The sequence below is a fragment of the Cryptomeria japonica genome, chromosome 6, assembly GCF_030272615.1.
Source record: "Cryptomeria japonica chromosome 6, Sugi_1.0, whole genome shotgun sequence".
Classification (NCBI taxonomy): Eukaryota; Viridiplantae; Streptophyta; class Pinopsida; order Cupressales; family Cupressaceae; genus Cryptomeria; species Cryptomeria japonica.
Window position 1 is genome coordinate 420,765,780 of NC_081410.1, and position 18,162 is coordinate 420,783,941.

At 37.1% G+C, this 18,162-nt stretch overlaps 1 protein-coding gene across 2 annotated transcripts in view; it reads right to left on the bottom strand.

Moving 5' to 3' along the window:
* Positions 1-18,162, bottom strand: part of LOC131038883 (T-complex protein 1 subunit alpha) — a 43,458-nt gene that overhangs the window by 5,758 nt on the left and 19,538 nt on the right. For both annotated transcript variants that reach the window (XM_057971454.2, XM_057971445.2), the window contains 2 exons: positions 17,839-17,935; positions 17,639-17,725 (listed from right to left, as the gene is read on the bottom strand). In XM_057971454.2, the coding sequence (XP_057827437.2) occupies positions 17,639-17,725; positions 17,839-17,935 (184 nt within the window). The remainder of the gene's footprint in view (positions 1-17,638; positions 17,726-17,838; positions 17,936-18,162) is intronic.

An 18,162-nucleotide genomic window follows, 5' to 3' on the forward strand; every position in this document is an offset into this window, starting at 1 on the left:
AATTTGAGCTTAATCAAGAATTTCACTCCTGACCCTTCCAAAGGTCCAGAGCGAAATTTTTTTAGGGCCTGTCCTTGGGAAGGATTTTGAGCAAGCTTCATTTTGATGTTGAATGAATTTATTATGTGTCCTTAATCACCTTTTGGTTTGTTTTGCAGATGGAAGAAGATCAAGACAAGGACGACCTGTTCTAGTCCATCGTCATCAAGGACATTCCAAAGGCATAAAGGTGGACTACATGTGTTCTAGGAGTTGCCAGCTACCTCCAAAACCTTCACTTCGCCACACTAAGGAACCACAAGATGACAAAGAAAGGCTTTGCCAGTACTTCAACGCGAGGTTTGCTACTAGAGAAAGAAAACTTGACAGCGAGGAGGCCTCATCAAGCACATGGGAGTAAAGGAGATACATCATTCATCACGTCAAAGACAGAGGAGGATCAACCAAGACACAAACGTCAGATAAGGTGGCATCCCAGTCATTTTTCCTCCAGTCGGATTGGTCCACCTCAGCAGGACCAGATTCAATGTACCTAATTTATCGGAGGCGGCACAAACTTCGGTGTACCTACCCCTGCTTCCTATTGGTCCTCGCTCCGAGAATGTAATTTTCTAATTGGCTAAGGAAGTTTGTTGTAACAAACCCTAATTAGGGTTTCTATCCTGTAATCCTTGCCATCAATTCTAAGTCAATCAGAGCCGTCTGTTTGTAAAGGGGTTCTCTATATAAAGCCCTGGCTCCTCATTTGTAAGGGTTAATAGTGAGTTAATAGTGAATAGTCAGAGAGTAGGAAATAGTTAGAGTAGAGTAGAAAGAGAAGGCAAAGATTGTTGCCAAGACATTGTTGCAAAAGACTTATAAACTTCATTGAAGAAATGGTGAATTCTATGTGTCGATTCAACAATTTGCATGGTCTCTATACTTCTCAAATTTGATTTCATGTTATTAGATGAGTGGAAGAAATGTGTATGATCGATGGTGAAATTTGTATATCCATACTACTAGCGGTTTGTTGATTGCAAACTTGTCTTGTGTAGTCAGTTGGAATCATTCAGCTTAAGCTTAACTTCAATTATCGCTTCTTCATTGATATGCATCAACCTGACGGTGCCCATGCTTGTAGCGGTGATTTGAACATCATAAAGCTATCCTTAGAAGATTGCACTAACCTTGTGGAGATGATCCTAGCATGTCAAAGCAATACTTAGTTAAAGTTTCATCAAAGGTCATCCATTGCTCCTACATTCTTAGTCTTAGAATTAGATCCTTCTCCAACCCTTATCCTTTTTTAAAAATCAAGGATCAGTAAAGACCCACGTTCCAGTGATATCCAAAGTAAATCAGACGCTCAGGTCATCAAATGTAAGTCCCCTTATGATTCCAGCAAAATCACATCATACCGCAAGAGCTTATCCACATGTAGAGACCCTACATATCAAAACCTTGGAGTTGCTTCGATTGATCCTTCGGCGAGATCTTCAGCAGTCGGGGAAACTTTGTTCAAGAGAGGATAAGATACCTTGGTATTTTATTCTGTGTTCACATGTGCATAAAAAACACATCAACACGTAGCAGAAGCTAATTACATCACAAAGAGGATCTAGGGATTACAAACCTCCAAAGCTGATTTGGGATCCTAGTATTGGCAAATGATTTGACTTGACAGATTAAAACCGACCTTACTCGAGAACAAGCAATCTTTGGTGAGGGTGGACAATCATGCCTTTGCCCAGTTTTGGATTGCAATTAAGACTAAATAGTTGTGACTCTTTCAAAAGGCAGTAATGGTGAAAGGTGGTAACTCCCTCAAGAAGAGGATATGAATTCAGGCATCAATTCATTCAAGCAAACAAACCAGCAAGCAGCTAATATCAATCATTCAAACATCAATCATCCAAGCATCAAACATTCAAGCATAGAATCAGCAAATCATTCAATTATCAATTGGGAATAAGGGAATCTAGCAAACAATCATCAAATCAGAAATTCATTCGAGTGTCAATTCATTAAAAGCATCAAATTATTGAAGCATCATTTCAAGCATTTACCCATCAATCCATCAAGAAATATCAATAAAGAGAAAGTGTCTTGCAAATAGGAAGGACGAAATCCCTTCCAAGCTCACAAGAATTGGAAGTACGAAAATCCTTTCATGCTCTTATTAAGTTTGGACAAAAACCCAAATCTTGGTTGAGGAGGACAAAATCTCTCCAAGGTCTACGATGGCTAAGAGTTGGAAGGATGAGAACCCTTTCATGCTCTTTCGCAAGATAAGGATGAAAACCCTTGGTATTGTCACCATTGAGTTAAGAATGAATCATCTAATTCAGCAGATTTGTAAGTATTTCCAAAGAATTCAGGATATGATTGATTTTGAGTATTGTGCTATGATTTATCGATCTGAATATTATCATAAATTCTTAGCTTTGATAGAGCTATTTCATTTTGAGTAAATATTGTTGCTCATAGGCAAAAATCAGGAATATCAAAATAAAAGAAACATTACACTTGAAATGTTTTAACTTTTAACACATAGTTGGTTAACAGACTTGTCTTCTTAAAATATTGATTTTTATTACTTTATTTTGCCCAACAATGAAAACAAATTATTAACAAACAGTTGGTTAAGATATTAATTAACTTCCCTCTAAATTTTAAATAAGGTGCAGCTCCCAATTGTGATTTAGTTTTTGGATTTTTAGATTTTAAGGGGGGTTAACTTTTAAACATAAAGTAGAAAAGGAAAACCAACATTTGTGCATAGCCATGACACAAATGCAACTGTTAGAATTGATACAATTAAAAGATTTCAAAACAACTACTCAATGCACAGGTTTGGAAATCAAAAAGATTGTGAATAAAAAGAATTTCACAAAGTATCTAAACACAAAGATTGAAATACAAGTGAACGGTATATAACTTCAAATTGAATTTTCATCACAATATGAAAGGAAATGAATGATCAACAGATAGATACCACATTTACACAGAAAAAAAGATAACCACATAATTACTGAAGAACACAGACTTATGAATACATATCAAAGTATTACACTCAAGTTCATATGCGCACAGATACACCACAATGTATTGGCAATCAAAATTTCAGACCCTTTTGTTAATTTTGTAACGTCGGTTGTACTATTTCATGCTTCTGATATATATATATATATTTGATTACATATACTAATATGTTAACGTTAACTAATGATAAATAAAACCAAAGTTAACTTATCGCGTTTGAACAACGGTTACACCGTTCATGGTATCAGGTGGTAAAGCGATTCTCAAACAAGTCGCACTCCTTCCGATCGGGTAAGTAAATTGTGACTAGTTTATATACTGTGGTGAGAGGTACGTAGGGAAGAGATGTGTCTTCCCACATGGGAAGACATATCTCTTCACTACGTAACCCCTCATCCACTTATATAGCATGCTTACATTGAGGAGGATGCACACACTGAAATTGATAAGTGTGGTGCATCTTTACAAAACACTATAGTAGATAAAATACAACTTTCAAATCATATCTCCATCTCTTCTATTTTGATCACAAAATTTTGAAAGAACTTAACATGGCATCAGAGCGAAGTTAAGGAAGATCATATTAAAATTATGTAACGATCTCATAAACTTTCACCAGGCTCTTGCTAAGATCACATTCCCATAATCCTAATGGCAACCGGAGTTAGGTTTGAAGATAGATTAGACAGAGCATCAAATTTTGTATCTTGGAAATTTAGGATCATGCTTGTTTTGAAAGAAAATAAAATTAACTCCCATGTCAAAAGTGAAATTCCTGAACCCTCTGATGATACAGAGACAATTCAGTGGAGCAAGGACAGTGAGAAGGCCCTTAAGATAATTGTGGATTCGGTAAGAGACCACATTGTACTAGTCATTTCTAAACATGAGACGGCCTTTCAGATGTTCAAAGTACTAGTTGACATTTATGAAATCAACAACACTAGCAGGTTTCTCACCCTGAAGAATCAACTACACCATATGAAGATGAATAAAGGAGAAACAGTTACATCCTATTTCTTGAGGATCACTGAGCTTAGGGATCAACTATCCACTATTGGACATCTAGTAGACAACAAAGAACTTGCTATGATGGCCCTAAATGGACTTCCTACCTCATGGGAATCGTTCATTCAAGGAATCAATGCTCGTTCTAAATTTCCTAAGTTTGATAGATTGAAAACCGATTGCATTCAAGAGGAATCTCAGCTTGTCACAAGAGGAATAAAACAAAACAATGGTAATGAAGACATTCAAGTTCTAAACTCTAATTCCCACAAGAATGGAAAGAAGAAGAACTTTAAGAGAAAGAGGGACAACAGCTCAAATGGGAAGAGATCTTCAAAGAAGAAGAGAGACATTTTTTAAGTACAATGTTTCAGATGTGACCAATATGGGCACTACGCAATGAAGTGTCCAGATAGGATCAAACAATAAGCTTCAATGGCAGAAATTAAGAAAGGCAGTAATTCCGAGAAGCTAGTCTTCTACTCGGCCCTCTCTAGTCAAGTCACCTCCAGTTTCAACACATGGGTGATTGACAGCGGAGCATCTCGACACATCACTGGATTTCATGAGCACCTAGATACACTTGTGGAAAGTTCAAATGAAGAAGTGACAATTGGTGATGACTCAAATTATACAGTTATCGGAATAGGAACCTGCAATATCAACCTAAAGTCAAGCATATCCCTACAGCTGACTGGAGTTCTATTTGTACCTGGTATAAAGAGAAACCTTGTCTCAATTTCTGCACTTGAAGATAAGGGTTACAGATTAACCTTTATGGAAGGAAAGGTACATGCTTGGCCAAAGAACTCCACCATCAAGAAAGCCCACACTTTTGGAGTAAGACAAGGGAGCCTCTACAGACTTTGCACCACTCCACCTCTAGCCTTGATTCATGAGACTCCAGATTCGAATGAACTTTGGCACAGAAGATTAGGGCACCTTCATTTCCATGCCCTACCTAAGATAGAGAAGATGGTGATCAGCTTACCCAAGCTAATTCAAAAATCTTAAGGAGCCTGCAAAGGGTGTGCCTTGGGAAAGAATACTAAAGGGTCTTTTAATTCTAGCAACAGTAAATCCAAAAATGTATTAGAATTAGTTCATTCTGATTTATGTGGACCCATGTCTATACCCTCATTAGGGGGATTTTTATATTAAGTAATATTTGTAGATGATTATTCTAGGAAGACTTGGATATATTTTCTGAGGTACAAAGAGTCTGAAGAAATCATTTCTAAATTTAAGGAATTCAAAGCTCTTGTAGAAAATATGACCGGTAAGAAAATCATAACCTTAAGAACAGACAATGGGGGGGAATACACTTCTGATATGTTTAAAGATTATTGTATAAATGCTAGGATTAAGAGGGAGTTAACTGTACCTTATAACCCACAACAAAATGGGGTAGCTGAAAGAAAGAATAGGACTATAGTAGAAGCTGCTAGGGCTATGTTGTTTGACCAAAATATAGAAACCTCATTTTGGGCTGAAGCATCTAGGACAACTGTGTACATTCTAAATAGATGTCCTCATTCTCTTCTTGACAATAAAACCCCTGAAGAAGCCTTTACTGGCAACAAACCTGACATAAGTCATTTCTGGATCTTTGGGTGTCCAGTCTATATTCATGTCCCCAGAGAAAAGAGGTCAAAGTTAGAACCTTCTGGAAAGAAAGGAGTATTTGTTGGGTACAGTGAAACCTCTAAAGCCTACAAATTCTACATACCTGGTCAAAGACAAAATGAACTAAGTAGAGACGTCATCTTTGAGGAAGACATAGCATTCAGAAGGTCCAAAAGCTCTAATGAATTAGAACACCAAGATCCTCCTACAAGCTTGGATGAGGATTCCACCCCTGAGATTCAGAGGGAGACCCTGAAGATGTTGAGCATGAAGTTCAAGGATTACCTTTAGAAGAAAATTATCCCGAAACTAGGAAGAGACAACTTTGGGCTAAAAAGATGCTTCAAGAAGCTGAAAATTATGCTGCTCCAAAGGGGACCTTCAGAGAAAGTAAGAGACCTAACCTATTTTCCAGTTATACTACCTTGGTGAGTGAGATCATTGATGCAGAACCTTCCTGTGTTGGAGATGCGCTCAAGCATCAAGTTTGGAAAGACGCTATGTCAGAAGAGTATCAGTCGATTCTGAAAAATGATGTCTAGGATATTGTGCCTAGGCCTAAAAGAAAATATGTGGTATCTTCTAAATGGCTCTTCAAAATCAAACATGCAGCAGATGGCAGCATTGAGAAGCACAAAGAAAGGTTTGTTGCCAGAGGTTTCTCACAGAAAGAAGGTATTGACTATGAAGAGACATTTGCTCCTGTTGCCAGATACACTTCTGTCCGAGCAGTTTTGGCTATTGCAGCATCTAAAGGATGGAAAGTCCATCAAATGGATGTCAAGACTGCTTTTCTGAATGGTAAGATTGAAGAAGAAGTTTATTTGGAGAAACCTGAAGGTTTTGTGATTCATAAGGCTGAATCACATGTCTGCAGATTAAAGAAAGCTCTTTATGGACTGAAACAGGCCCCTAGAGGATGGTATGAAAGAATTGATCACTATCTCTTGGAATTAGGTTTTTTCAAGAATGAAGCAGATCCAAATCTCTACTACAAGGTAATCAATGGTGAATTATTAATTCTTATTCTTTATGTTGATGAACTACTAATCACATGAGAGGATAATTGTATTTCTCGATGTAAGAAAGAATTATCCTCTAAGTTTGATATGAAAGATTTAGGAATTCTTCACTACTTCCTTGGATTGGAAGTTTGGCAGCAGGCAGATGGTATAATCCTTAATCAAGGAAAATACACCATTGATATACTCAAGAGATTTAGAATGTTGGATTGTAGATCCATGACCACACCTATGAAGATAAATCTGCACAAGCTAAAGGAAACAACTGCAGAATTTGAGTTTGCAGATCCTACACTCTACAGACAGATTATTGTATCTCTGATGTATTTGGTAAACACAAGACCTGATATATGTTATGCTGTAAATGCACTAAGTCAGTTCATGTGTGAACCCAGGGAAATACATCTTGTTGCTGCAAAGCATATTCTGAGATATCTTCGAGGAACTATTGGTTTTGGTTTGAAATATAAACATGTAGAACTTTACCTACATGGATTCACTGATTTTGATTGGGCTGGAAGCATAGTTGACAGGAAAAGCACATCAGGATGTTGCTTCAGTTTAGGATTAGGAATGATCTCATGGATATGTAGAAAACAGTCTTCAGTTGCTCAGAGTTCTACAGAAGCTGAATACATTGCAGCCTCCATGGGAGCAAGAGAAGTTGTATGGCTCCGAAAATTGCTTGTAGGACTGTTTGGTCAGCCCTTAAATCCTACTGTCATCTACTGTGACAATTAGAGATGCATCAAGCTTTCAATGAATCTAGTATTTCATGACAAGTCTAAACACATTGAGATTCCTTATCACTATGTTCGAGATATGGTGGAAAAGAATGTGATCCGACTGAATTATATTAGTACAGGTGATCAGATTGCAAACATTTTTACCAAGCCTCTTTCCAGGATCAAGATTAAACACTTTAGAGATAAACTTGTTATGGTTGAAAATGTTATTTAATTTTGAGATAGAGTCTCATTTAGTCTGATATACTAATATATTTAAAGATGTTTAGTGTGTAAACTCTTTTATTTGTCATGTGTGTGACTCCATGACTGCACAGGCCTTCTGTGAACATTATTGAAGTGTGACGACTTTTCAATAATGAACACTTGTTTCAAATTGATATTGTAAGGTGACAATTTTACAATTATCAATTTAACTATCTTGATGGATATCATGATGTGACTTGATATCCGTGGACATGTCATGATAGTATATATATCTCTAAGATATTATGGTAGATATCTGTTGGTTGATATCATTAAATAAACCATAATTATGATAGAGATCTTCATGGTGAATATTATGAACATAATATTCATGGACATGCCATGAAATCATTATCAATATGGTAGGCATCATGTGACTTGATGCCAGTGCACATACCTTACTTGATAACATGAGTTATGGTGAGTATCATGAGACTTGATATTCATTGTTGAACCATATCTCTGAATATCACTATGGTGTGATATCTCCTCTCTTCACAATCAATGGATGAATTGTGATGTTTTCTCTAACATGAAATGTGTCCTCCCTAGTTAAGAGGGAGTGTTAATTTTGTAACGTCGGTTGTACTATTTCATGCTTCTAATATATATATATTAATTTAATAACATATACTAATATGTTAACGTTAACTAATGATAAATAAAACCAAAGTTAACTTATCGTGTTTGACCAACGGTTACACCATTCATGGTATTAGGTGGTAAAGCGATTCTCAAACAAGTCACACTCCTTCCGATCGGGTAAGTAAACTGTGACTAGTTTATATACTGTGGTGAGAGGTACGTAGGGAAGAGATGTGTCTTCCCACATGGGAAATATCTCTTCACTACGTAACCCCTCATCCACTTATATAGCATGCTTACATTGAGGAGGATGCACATACCGAAATTGATAAGTGTGGTGCATCTTTACAAAACGCTATAGCAGATAAAATACAACTTTCAGATCATATCTCCATCTCTTCTATTTTGATCACAAAATTTTGAAAGAACTTAACACCTTTAAATGTCTGTCTGTCATAACCCATTAGGATTACATCTATAACATATTCATCATCATTAATAAATTCAGAAAATTGTCTTACTCCGTAAGACTTCACAATTTGCTGATCAGACCAAGATTAACAGCAGTCTTAATCTCATTAGTAAATAGCAATAAAGATCATTATGAAGTGATCCTAGGCAAGACGGCAATTAAAATGTCAAGAGTAGTGATTAACTTAACTTTGATAACAACGATCAAATTCTATGTTAAGAGCAGTGATTAACTTCTATAAGACTTGATTAACTCCTATGCTAATAGCAGGGATTAGCAACAATTAATGATTAAAGGAGGCAGCGCTTTAGTCAAGAACACTAGTAGACATTGATTCACATAGTATAATGCAGTGGTTAGTGTGTTAAATAATTAATATATGTAAACACCTGAGGAAATAACAATCCTAGTGGGGAAAATCATTAGATAAAGCAAACCTTATTAACAAGGATTATGAAGGCCCTCAACCACAGGGATTAAATAAGATAAGGTATGTCTTTTCTAAAGGATGATTCCCTTAATAGGAAAGGTGACTCTTTGTCTTCTTCTAAGAATATAAAGAGGGAGTAACAACAACAGGGAAGGGAGAAAAAAGGATGAAGGAAATAGAATAAAAATATCTGAGGCATCGAAGGAATCAGAATTGACTATATATTATCTGGCAACCATCAGAAAGATCAGAGAATCAGATCAAAAAAAGGATATAAAAGGGTCCATACTCATTGAGGAGAAGATCAGGCATTACAGTTCTGTGATAGCAGATTGGTATGAAGCTAATATCTTATAATATCAATCTGTTTATATAATTATATATATTGTTTCCCAAGTATTTAAGAATATCGATTACATACATGCACTAGGAATATTGATTACAATATGATTGGTGTTTATATTATGCTAATGATATTGATATATGCATATATTCATCATGCAGAAGATACTAGCATATTCATAGCCCAATAATTTAATCATTTCTATTGCCCCCACCACCCAACCCCCCAAGGAGAGGCATGATGTTGTTAGGGAGAGGCGGAGTAAATCCATCCCAAATTAGGTGAGCCCCAAAGATGGTCTGGATGTATGTTCCTGAAACCTGGGCCAAATTATGGAGGTGGTGTCATCATGCCCTAGGCAAGCAAATCCCTATCTAGGGTTGGGAATTAGAAAGGAAGTAAGAATTGGGGGTTGAATATGGCCACTATCAATTATACTATCAACAATATGGTTATCTAGTTTAATAAATTGATTTAAGGCATGATAATATGAAGTAATGGGTATTGACTATTGGGAGATTGGCAGCCTCCTAGTTGGGGACATTACACCGTCAATTACATAGTTAAAGTTTTTCAAATGTAGCAGTGATGAGAGCCTTGAAACCAATTCTCTAAAAGAACCATAAACATTTAAAACATTACAAGCTTTAATAGATTAAAAATAAACATATAGCTATTGCTAAGGTGGTTGGTCCTGTACCCTCGTTTGCTCGATCCATTGGTACCTGCTGGGTGGCTGCCATGCATGCTTTATAGTTCTTCAATGCTTGAGTGACAACTCAGATCTCTGTATGCTGAGGAATGCTCATGTTCTTGGTCCTCAGTTTCTAGAGAGCCTTGTTGGGACAGATGCTATCAATCTTAGCAATGAAACTGGCTGGGTGACTCTCATACCATGCCAGAGCTGGATTAATTCTTGCCAACTTCTTCAAATTTTCTTTATTTAAGGCCTACTCAACTGACAATGCATCAATGACCTACTGGAACTCTTTTTTCAACTCATCTGATGTTGCATTGCCAGCATTGTCCTTCAGTTGGCATCCTATATTTCAAAATTATTTGTGAAGGTCTGCCTAGACAAGGTTGTACTCCCTTAGTAGCTTACTCTGCTCTTTGATGTTTTGCTTTAGAAAGGAGACCTTCCACTCAATGCTCTTTATCCACATCATGCATGTGGTATCATTTGTACCTTTGACAATTTGATCAGTTGTTGCCTTATCTAAACCCATATCTAGGACTTCCTTAAGTTCTTGGTCAACTTGCAGCAATAGAGACAGATGGATTAAAATGGGAATCTTTCTTTCCCCACAATTACTATATGACAATAATTCTTGTGACAATCTCCTTGTTAAGTGAGTATTCAGGATTTACTTGATCTGGTCCAACGTAAGTAAAGAAATTTAATAGTTGTTCTGTTACACCCTAAATGTGATAGTGTATCTGCTGCATAGAGTGCACAATCCTGATATTTCTTGTTGGTTCCTTTATGGAAAATGATTCCCTGAACATTCTGGTTCATTGTCTGGAAATAGACATCAAATTCTTTATTGATCAAGAATCCTGGATTAGAAGGAGAATTAGCTGGATTCTACACTTCTTGTTTAGTATTTGCTATATCTATCAGTGTTGATAGCATTCCTCACCAAAATCAAATTATCATAAACTTTTCTTAGCCGTTCGATAAAAGGGGACCCTTTAGCTTTCAAAAGATTCAACCATTCATGGGAAATACTGCCATAGGAACTATCCTTCTGAAACTCGTTGACCATTTTCTTTCCAGTTGCAGAGTTGGGGTCAAAGGAAGAACTTGCCTAACAGATAGATTGGGGTGAAGGATCTACTAATGACTTCAGGCAGCTTGTGAGCAAATCCACAGCTTTCTCCAATTCATCTTTATCTTGCTCATCTCTTTCAGGAGTCTCAACCTATCTTGTAGCAATAACCTAGAAATTATGAACAACCCCATCTCTGCTTGGGGGACCCAAATCAACTTTTGCAATATTGCAGTCAGCTACTGCAGCCAGACCAAGCTCCTTCTAGATAGAGGAATGTGCAATTTCTGCATACAAGTTCATAGAATTACTGTCCTTTATAAACCTTGAGGTGGTCTTCAACTTTTTGGGCTTAGGAGATCTTTGCAACAGGTGCTCTACAATATTATCCTCTTGCAAACTAACTGGTATTGTTTCTCTTTTTTTGACAATTTATTTTCCAACCATGTGGGGAAGGAGGAATTTGACAACTGATGTTGTGCCATCCGCAACAATAATTGAGAATCGCGAGATGAAAAATGTAGTGTTCTCCTCAATGGTGGAGTCTTGATAACATTTTGTAAATTGAAGGGAAAGGAAGGAGGAGATTTACCTATCAAGGCAGCTTTGTCAACCACATTTTGAGAGGGGTCTGGCTATTAGTCAAATGAATCAAGATTCACCTCCTCTATTTCTTGTTCTTGTTCAGTCCCTTTCTTGGTCTCTTTGTCTCATAGAAACAAGACTCCGACTTGGCAAGGTTGACCCGACTTGGGACTCAGCAAAAAATCGACAGGAGACTGCAAAAACTCGGCAGAACTCGGCAAAACAATCAATTTCTAGTGTTTTTTGCCTAGAGCAAGTCTTGGAGAGCCACGAGTCCCTGAGACTCGGCTAGGGTCACTCGGCTCGGGACTCGCCAGGGAGTCTTGGCGAGTCCTGGAACGCTGCTTTGTCTTTCACTGTTTGTTTTTCCATCCTTCTGTCCTTGGGTGGACCATCTCTACAAGTCTCCTATGGGCTTTTTCTCTTCTCCATCTCCACCTCCTCCTTGTGCAACTGTTTGTTGGGTTTGGGTTGGCACTGTACTTGATGAAGAGACTCTTTTATGGCTTGGATTACCTTGTCCTCCTACCTCTTGCTTTTCATTGTTATACAATTTTGAGGCTTTTGCCTTCTTCTTTGCTAGTCAAATTTGAATCCTTTTTAGGACTATGGCAGTTCTTGTTTCAAGGTCCTTGGGTTCCTTGAGATTCCAATCTATTTAAACAATAAGTTGCATCTGAAAGTGGGTGGTGTAGATTGGGTCAACCAAATTAAATTCATCATCCTTAACACCACTAATATCACAGTCCAATCTGAAAGTTAACAATTGCTGCAGGGTCATCCTCATCCAATTTCTTTTTCTGACCTCATAATCATCAGAACTTCAGCCCAATAATCCTCCATGTGAGGAATATGATGAAACCCAGGTCTAGTTGCAAATTGTTCTTCACAAAATCTTTACTGTCAAATTTGAATCTCAACGCATATGTTGAAGTTGAGAGCATCATACTGACTAACATTAATAATATCCAAGCCCAATGGGGAATTGGATACATGCCTTTTTCCTTTCAGAACATCTCTTGTTGACCTTTGTAACTTGCCTACAAATCTCAATGAGAATGAACTTATCTTCTACATACTTAGGCAGCTTATGAGGAAGTCCATCATATCCTCCAACTTTGATGTAAGTGAATCTCTGAAACTGGATAAACTCGCTTCCATACTTGTTCACCAATTGAATAGCCTTGGAGTAGGGAGAAATACTTTGGCCCAAATCTCCCTACAACTCACTGGCCAGCTTCAAGTTGAATGCATCATTCACCCTCCTAAATTTGTGATCGCTCCTTTCTAGTTAAAGATCAAGGTAGTAGTTATATATCTAAATCTGATCATTAAAAACTTCTACATGCCACAGCCAATGCCTTATGCATGCCAAAGCATAGAAAAGATAGGAAGACATATAGGAAATGTTGAAGGCAAAGTGTGAAATCATGTAGTGCAACCTATCACTGATGACGGTTGCCCAATATATATATTGTTGTCCTGCAACAATAATCTGCACAAAGAACAACCATTCCTCGAAGTCATAAGCAGTCACATTACCTCTTAGTTTGTGGAGCAGCACCACCATTTCCGAGATTTCATCTCTAAAATGACTTGTGCAAATTCTTTGGCAGTTGCGATTCGCCCCTCTTGGACACTGCAAACCACTCCCTTGCAATAAAGTTCTTGCAATACCCTTTCTTTTCATTAAACTGTGCTTGAGAAGAGGTGAACTCAAAGTCTATAAAAACCTCCCTTTCTAGTAGTCTAAAACAACCACTAATGGTTGCTCTATCCAGAGTGATGAGTAGGTTGTTATTGGTTCTTATCTCCCTGGTGTCAAGATTATAGCGATTTATACATTCAAGAACAAGGTTTGTGCATTACACAACCACACAGAATGCAGTTGCTTGTAGTAAGCCACTTTCAACAAGCCTCTGAGTAATTGGAGCTCTATTTGGCTTGTTTATTCTTTCCCAAAATTCACCTAGATTTATGTGACCTAACCTTGTGTCGCCAATTTCTAGTAATGTACTAGTTAAACTAGACAGGTGCTCGTATTCTAGATATTTGTACTTCATTCTTATTTAATTCTAGCTCAGACTTCTATTCTTTGATTTCAATAAAATTTCAGCAAAGTAACGACTAGGTTACACGGCTTTCGCTTTGGGAATTGCTCGAAAAATGCTCAAAATGAGCAGAAAATATGGGTTACTAGAGTGCTAGAATAGTAGGCTTACTAGTTTATAGCTTCTAAGAAAGTCTCCAGGTCGAATGCTGGCTTTGCTGTTGTCGAACCTTAAATTGCAAATCTGCCTCTACATGCTCCAAAACCTTCAGATCTCTCTCTTGCAAATGCTTAAAACAATTCAGTTTGGGTTATTTTTCTCTTTTAACATCCCACGGTATTAATTCACCCACTCGGCCATAACAATATTCAATGCTACGTAGGTGGTTCCCATTGCCGCCATCTTTTTAAAACAAAGGGGTCGGGCCTTTGCTAGGTTCTCAAAACCTTGTCGAAGTCCGACAAAGGTTTCAAAATCTCATTTGATTTCTGCTTTATTATCTTTTCTTTGCTTCTTCTTTGTTTAATTCTTTCTTTTCACCTTGAGCCTTAGAGAACTTGAGATGAAAGGGAAGTTTTGAGTTGTGTGTCGAGCTTCAAAACTCATTTGTCAACTTTCCAAAGTTCTGACTATATTCTCTCTTGCTTCTTCGACAGGAGCTTTTGAAGTTCTAAGTTTGGTGTCGGAGCCCAACAAGGTTATGAGACACTTGTTGGCTCCTAACAATGGTTCCAAAAACAAATGAAGAAGCCACCTTTTGAAGGAAACTTGAACTTTTTAAAGAGAACAATCTTTTTGAAAAAAAGCTCTTTAGAAGGGAACAAAATAGTGAGTAACTTGATCAGGACCGATACTTTAGAAACACGACCATCTTGGAGTCTTTTTGTTGGACATCAAGAACGCTTAAGCTAAAGCTTTGTTGGAGCCAAAACATGATGTCAAAACTCCATCAAGGCCCAACAATGGTTTCAAAACCATCTTCAAAGGCCAACAATAGGCAAAATGAAGTGTTAAAAGGCTTAAGGAGACTTTATAGAAACATGTTAAGGTTCAAAACACCCCTACAAATTAGACTTTGAAATATGATGGGTCAAATGGATCCTTTGAAAGTGGAGGACCAAAACTAGTGCAACACACATACATGCATAAAATGCAACCATTTGACTCAACAGTGAATGAACGACTTTGAAATATGATGGGTCAAATGGATTCTTTGAAAGTGGAGGACCAAAACTAGTGCAACACACATACATGCATAAAATGCAACCATTTGACTCAACAGTGAATGAACGATCTAGTATCTGTTAACCAAAACCTACATCTTCAACTCAAGAAAATTCAATGTTAAATTTACTAATTCTAATTAATGTTTTGTTGTGATTTGCAACTCTGATTTCTAATGCTTATTCCATATGCATTATGAACTTATGCATTTAAACTAATTATATCAAGGAGCATTCATAACAATCAGCTAATTAACCTTGACAAGATTGACCCAAATCCCAAAATGGATATTGATGAGCCACTTTAAATGATGAGGACCTTGCTACCTTGGTATTTGACGCATGAACCCTGGAGTATCAACATCACAATCTAAACTCCTAGATCGTAGAAGCACCTCATAGGCTCCCTCCCTATTGTGTTAGTTTATACTTGTAGGTCTATAAGGCTCCCTCCTTATTTTGTTAGTTTATACTTGTAGGACTATTAAGTATTTTGTAATTAATTTACTTTTAGGATTAAACTTTGAAGTCAAACTATAGAGCCATGTACTATGGTGTGCAAAATAGCAAAGCAACAACCTCAATTAATTTAAAAAATCCATAATTCATGGTGTTCACTCTTAGTTTGTTCTATTTTTCTGTCTTACACCTTTATTTTGAACGAAATAAAAAAAATATTTCTAAATTTTTTTAAATTTCTCTGCATTTTTTTATTTGCTGATCTTTTTCCTATGTTTTTCCCAGTTTTAATTGAAATACTCATTTTCTTTTGGTTTGTCAGGCTACTCCCAAGAAATATTTTTAGTATCATGTGTGGCATCAGCTGTGAGAAAAAATCTCTGTTTTTCTCTAAAAAACTCTGGTTGACCTTTGCAAGGTGCTTACATTTCTAAGGAAAGAAACAAAGATGTCTTTCAACAAAAGAGGCTGCTTATTGATCTCATCAATGAAATCACACTTCATAGATTGTCTTCTGCCTGAGAATACCTGGAACTGATTGTGAAATCTATTCAATAATTGTGTGCTAAAAGTCTACCCAGAATACTTATTGGTAAAAGCACACAACTTTCTTAGAATAGTCCCTATACATGATGTCATTAGCTTTCATCAACTACAGATGTCATTGTCAATAATTCTAAAAAACACTTTCCAGACACTGTAAGACAAATTCAAATGGATGCCATTTACAGTCAAAATATGTTCATCTTGTTTGTAACACATGAAAGAACATATAACAGTGAGATAACATACAAGAGAACACATACACAATGACTGCAACAAGCAAGTTACCCAGGAGAAACCCTTCAATGGGTAAAAACTCTAGCAAGAGTGAACTAGTGTTCCTCATTCCACTATCACAGTGCAATTACAAAGGTGTTACAATGCTACTAAGGCTTTCAAGTGTCGTAACAATGTCTACAAGTCCCTCCTCACCCCTGCAATGTGCCTCTGCAACTTAAAAACCCTTGCTCTATCACTTCCACTAGAACAAGGATACAATGGGAGACAACTTTTCTAAGCACTTTACAATGATCTTTTGCCTCTCCTATAACTCCCATACAAAAAATGGAAGATCAAACGTCAAAAAACATATCAAATTCCAAGGACGCCCGGAGATGCTCCGGATCATTTAAGACATTCCTTGACAAGAATATAGTTCCTACTGCTCTGCACCACAAAGAACTCGACAAATTCACAATTCTCAGGCACTAAGACAACACCTTGACTGTGAAGAAGGAAACACAATGAGCCCAATCATCCAGTTTCTTCTATCTGATTTTCAGATCAAAGGCAATGAACAAACCAAATTTTGACTTATCATCAAGCTCTAGTGATGTTAAAGCCAAGGCTAAAGAGTCATATTGCACTATTGTTCAGATTCATCCCTTGCTGACCATTCATTCCCAGATTGAAGGTATGGTGGTGTCATACTAGCTTGAATTGGAGATTATAAGAGCAATAGTTGTGTGGTACTATTAATCAGATGATGGAATCCATACATAAGATTGATAATGCAAAAGCCAAGGATGACGAGGGTATTACTAAAGTAGCACTTGATGTTAGCCAAGAGAACCTAACCACAGTGATGTTGCAGATGCACCAAAAGCTACTGCTCGAGCTTCTGCCCGCTCCCCAGCATTGATTTGATTTTGTGAGGCAAAAATGTGGTGTTGAAGCTTTTAAAGGGATTTGATACTTAGCCAAGAAAACCTAACCACAATGATGTTGTAGATGCACCAAAAGCTACTGCTGGAGCTCCTGCTCACTCCCCATCATTGATTTGATTTTGTGAGGAAAAAATGTGATGTGTTGAAGCTTTTAAAGAAATTTGATAGTGGGTCTTATTTTCAACATACTTCTGTAATCACTAAATTCAAATTTGTTGTTTCCAGTTTGGTATGATATGAAACTGTCCTTAATAGACATACTATTTTGTGAACTTTTAGTCCTCTCGAAAATAATTCATCACCACTTGTTAGAAAGCTGACAAAATAAATTCACTACCTGTGTAGCACCAGTTGCCTTGGCGACATGACGCAAGTCTTCCTTACGTACACGACGAACAGCAATTGCGCCAGCTTCTACAAAGTACTGCACCATGTAGAAATCGACAGATATTAACCAGCTTATCCAAACAGCAGTAACATTGCCAAAATTTTCAGTTCACTAAACTGCAGCATTATGTGAGATAGTATGCAATAGACCTTAAGAGCCATGTCATCTATTCCTTTTGTTGTTAAAATGACATTTGCACCAGCTTTCAAAAGCTTCTCAATACGCTCTTTAGTTATATCTGCTTCTCTGCACAAACAAATGAAAAAAACACGATAGTGATCAATAATATGCAATTGCAAGTTAAAAATACACATACTCAACCATCTATCCAACTCCACATTGCTGCATTGGAAACGACAAATACCATGCTCATCTTCAATCAGAAAACCACAATTTCTCACAACATAAACAAACTAGCAACAGCAATTCAAGATTAAAAATCAAGGCAACTCTTGCCTTTCCAGTAGTCCTAT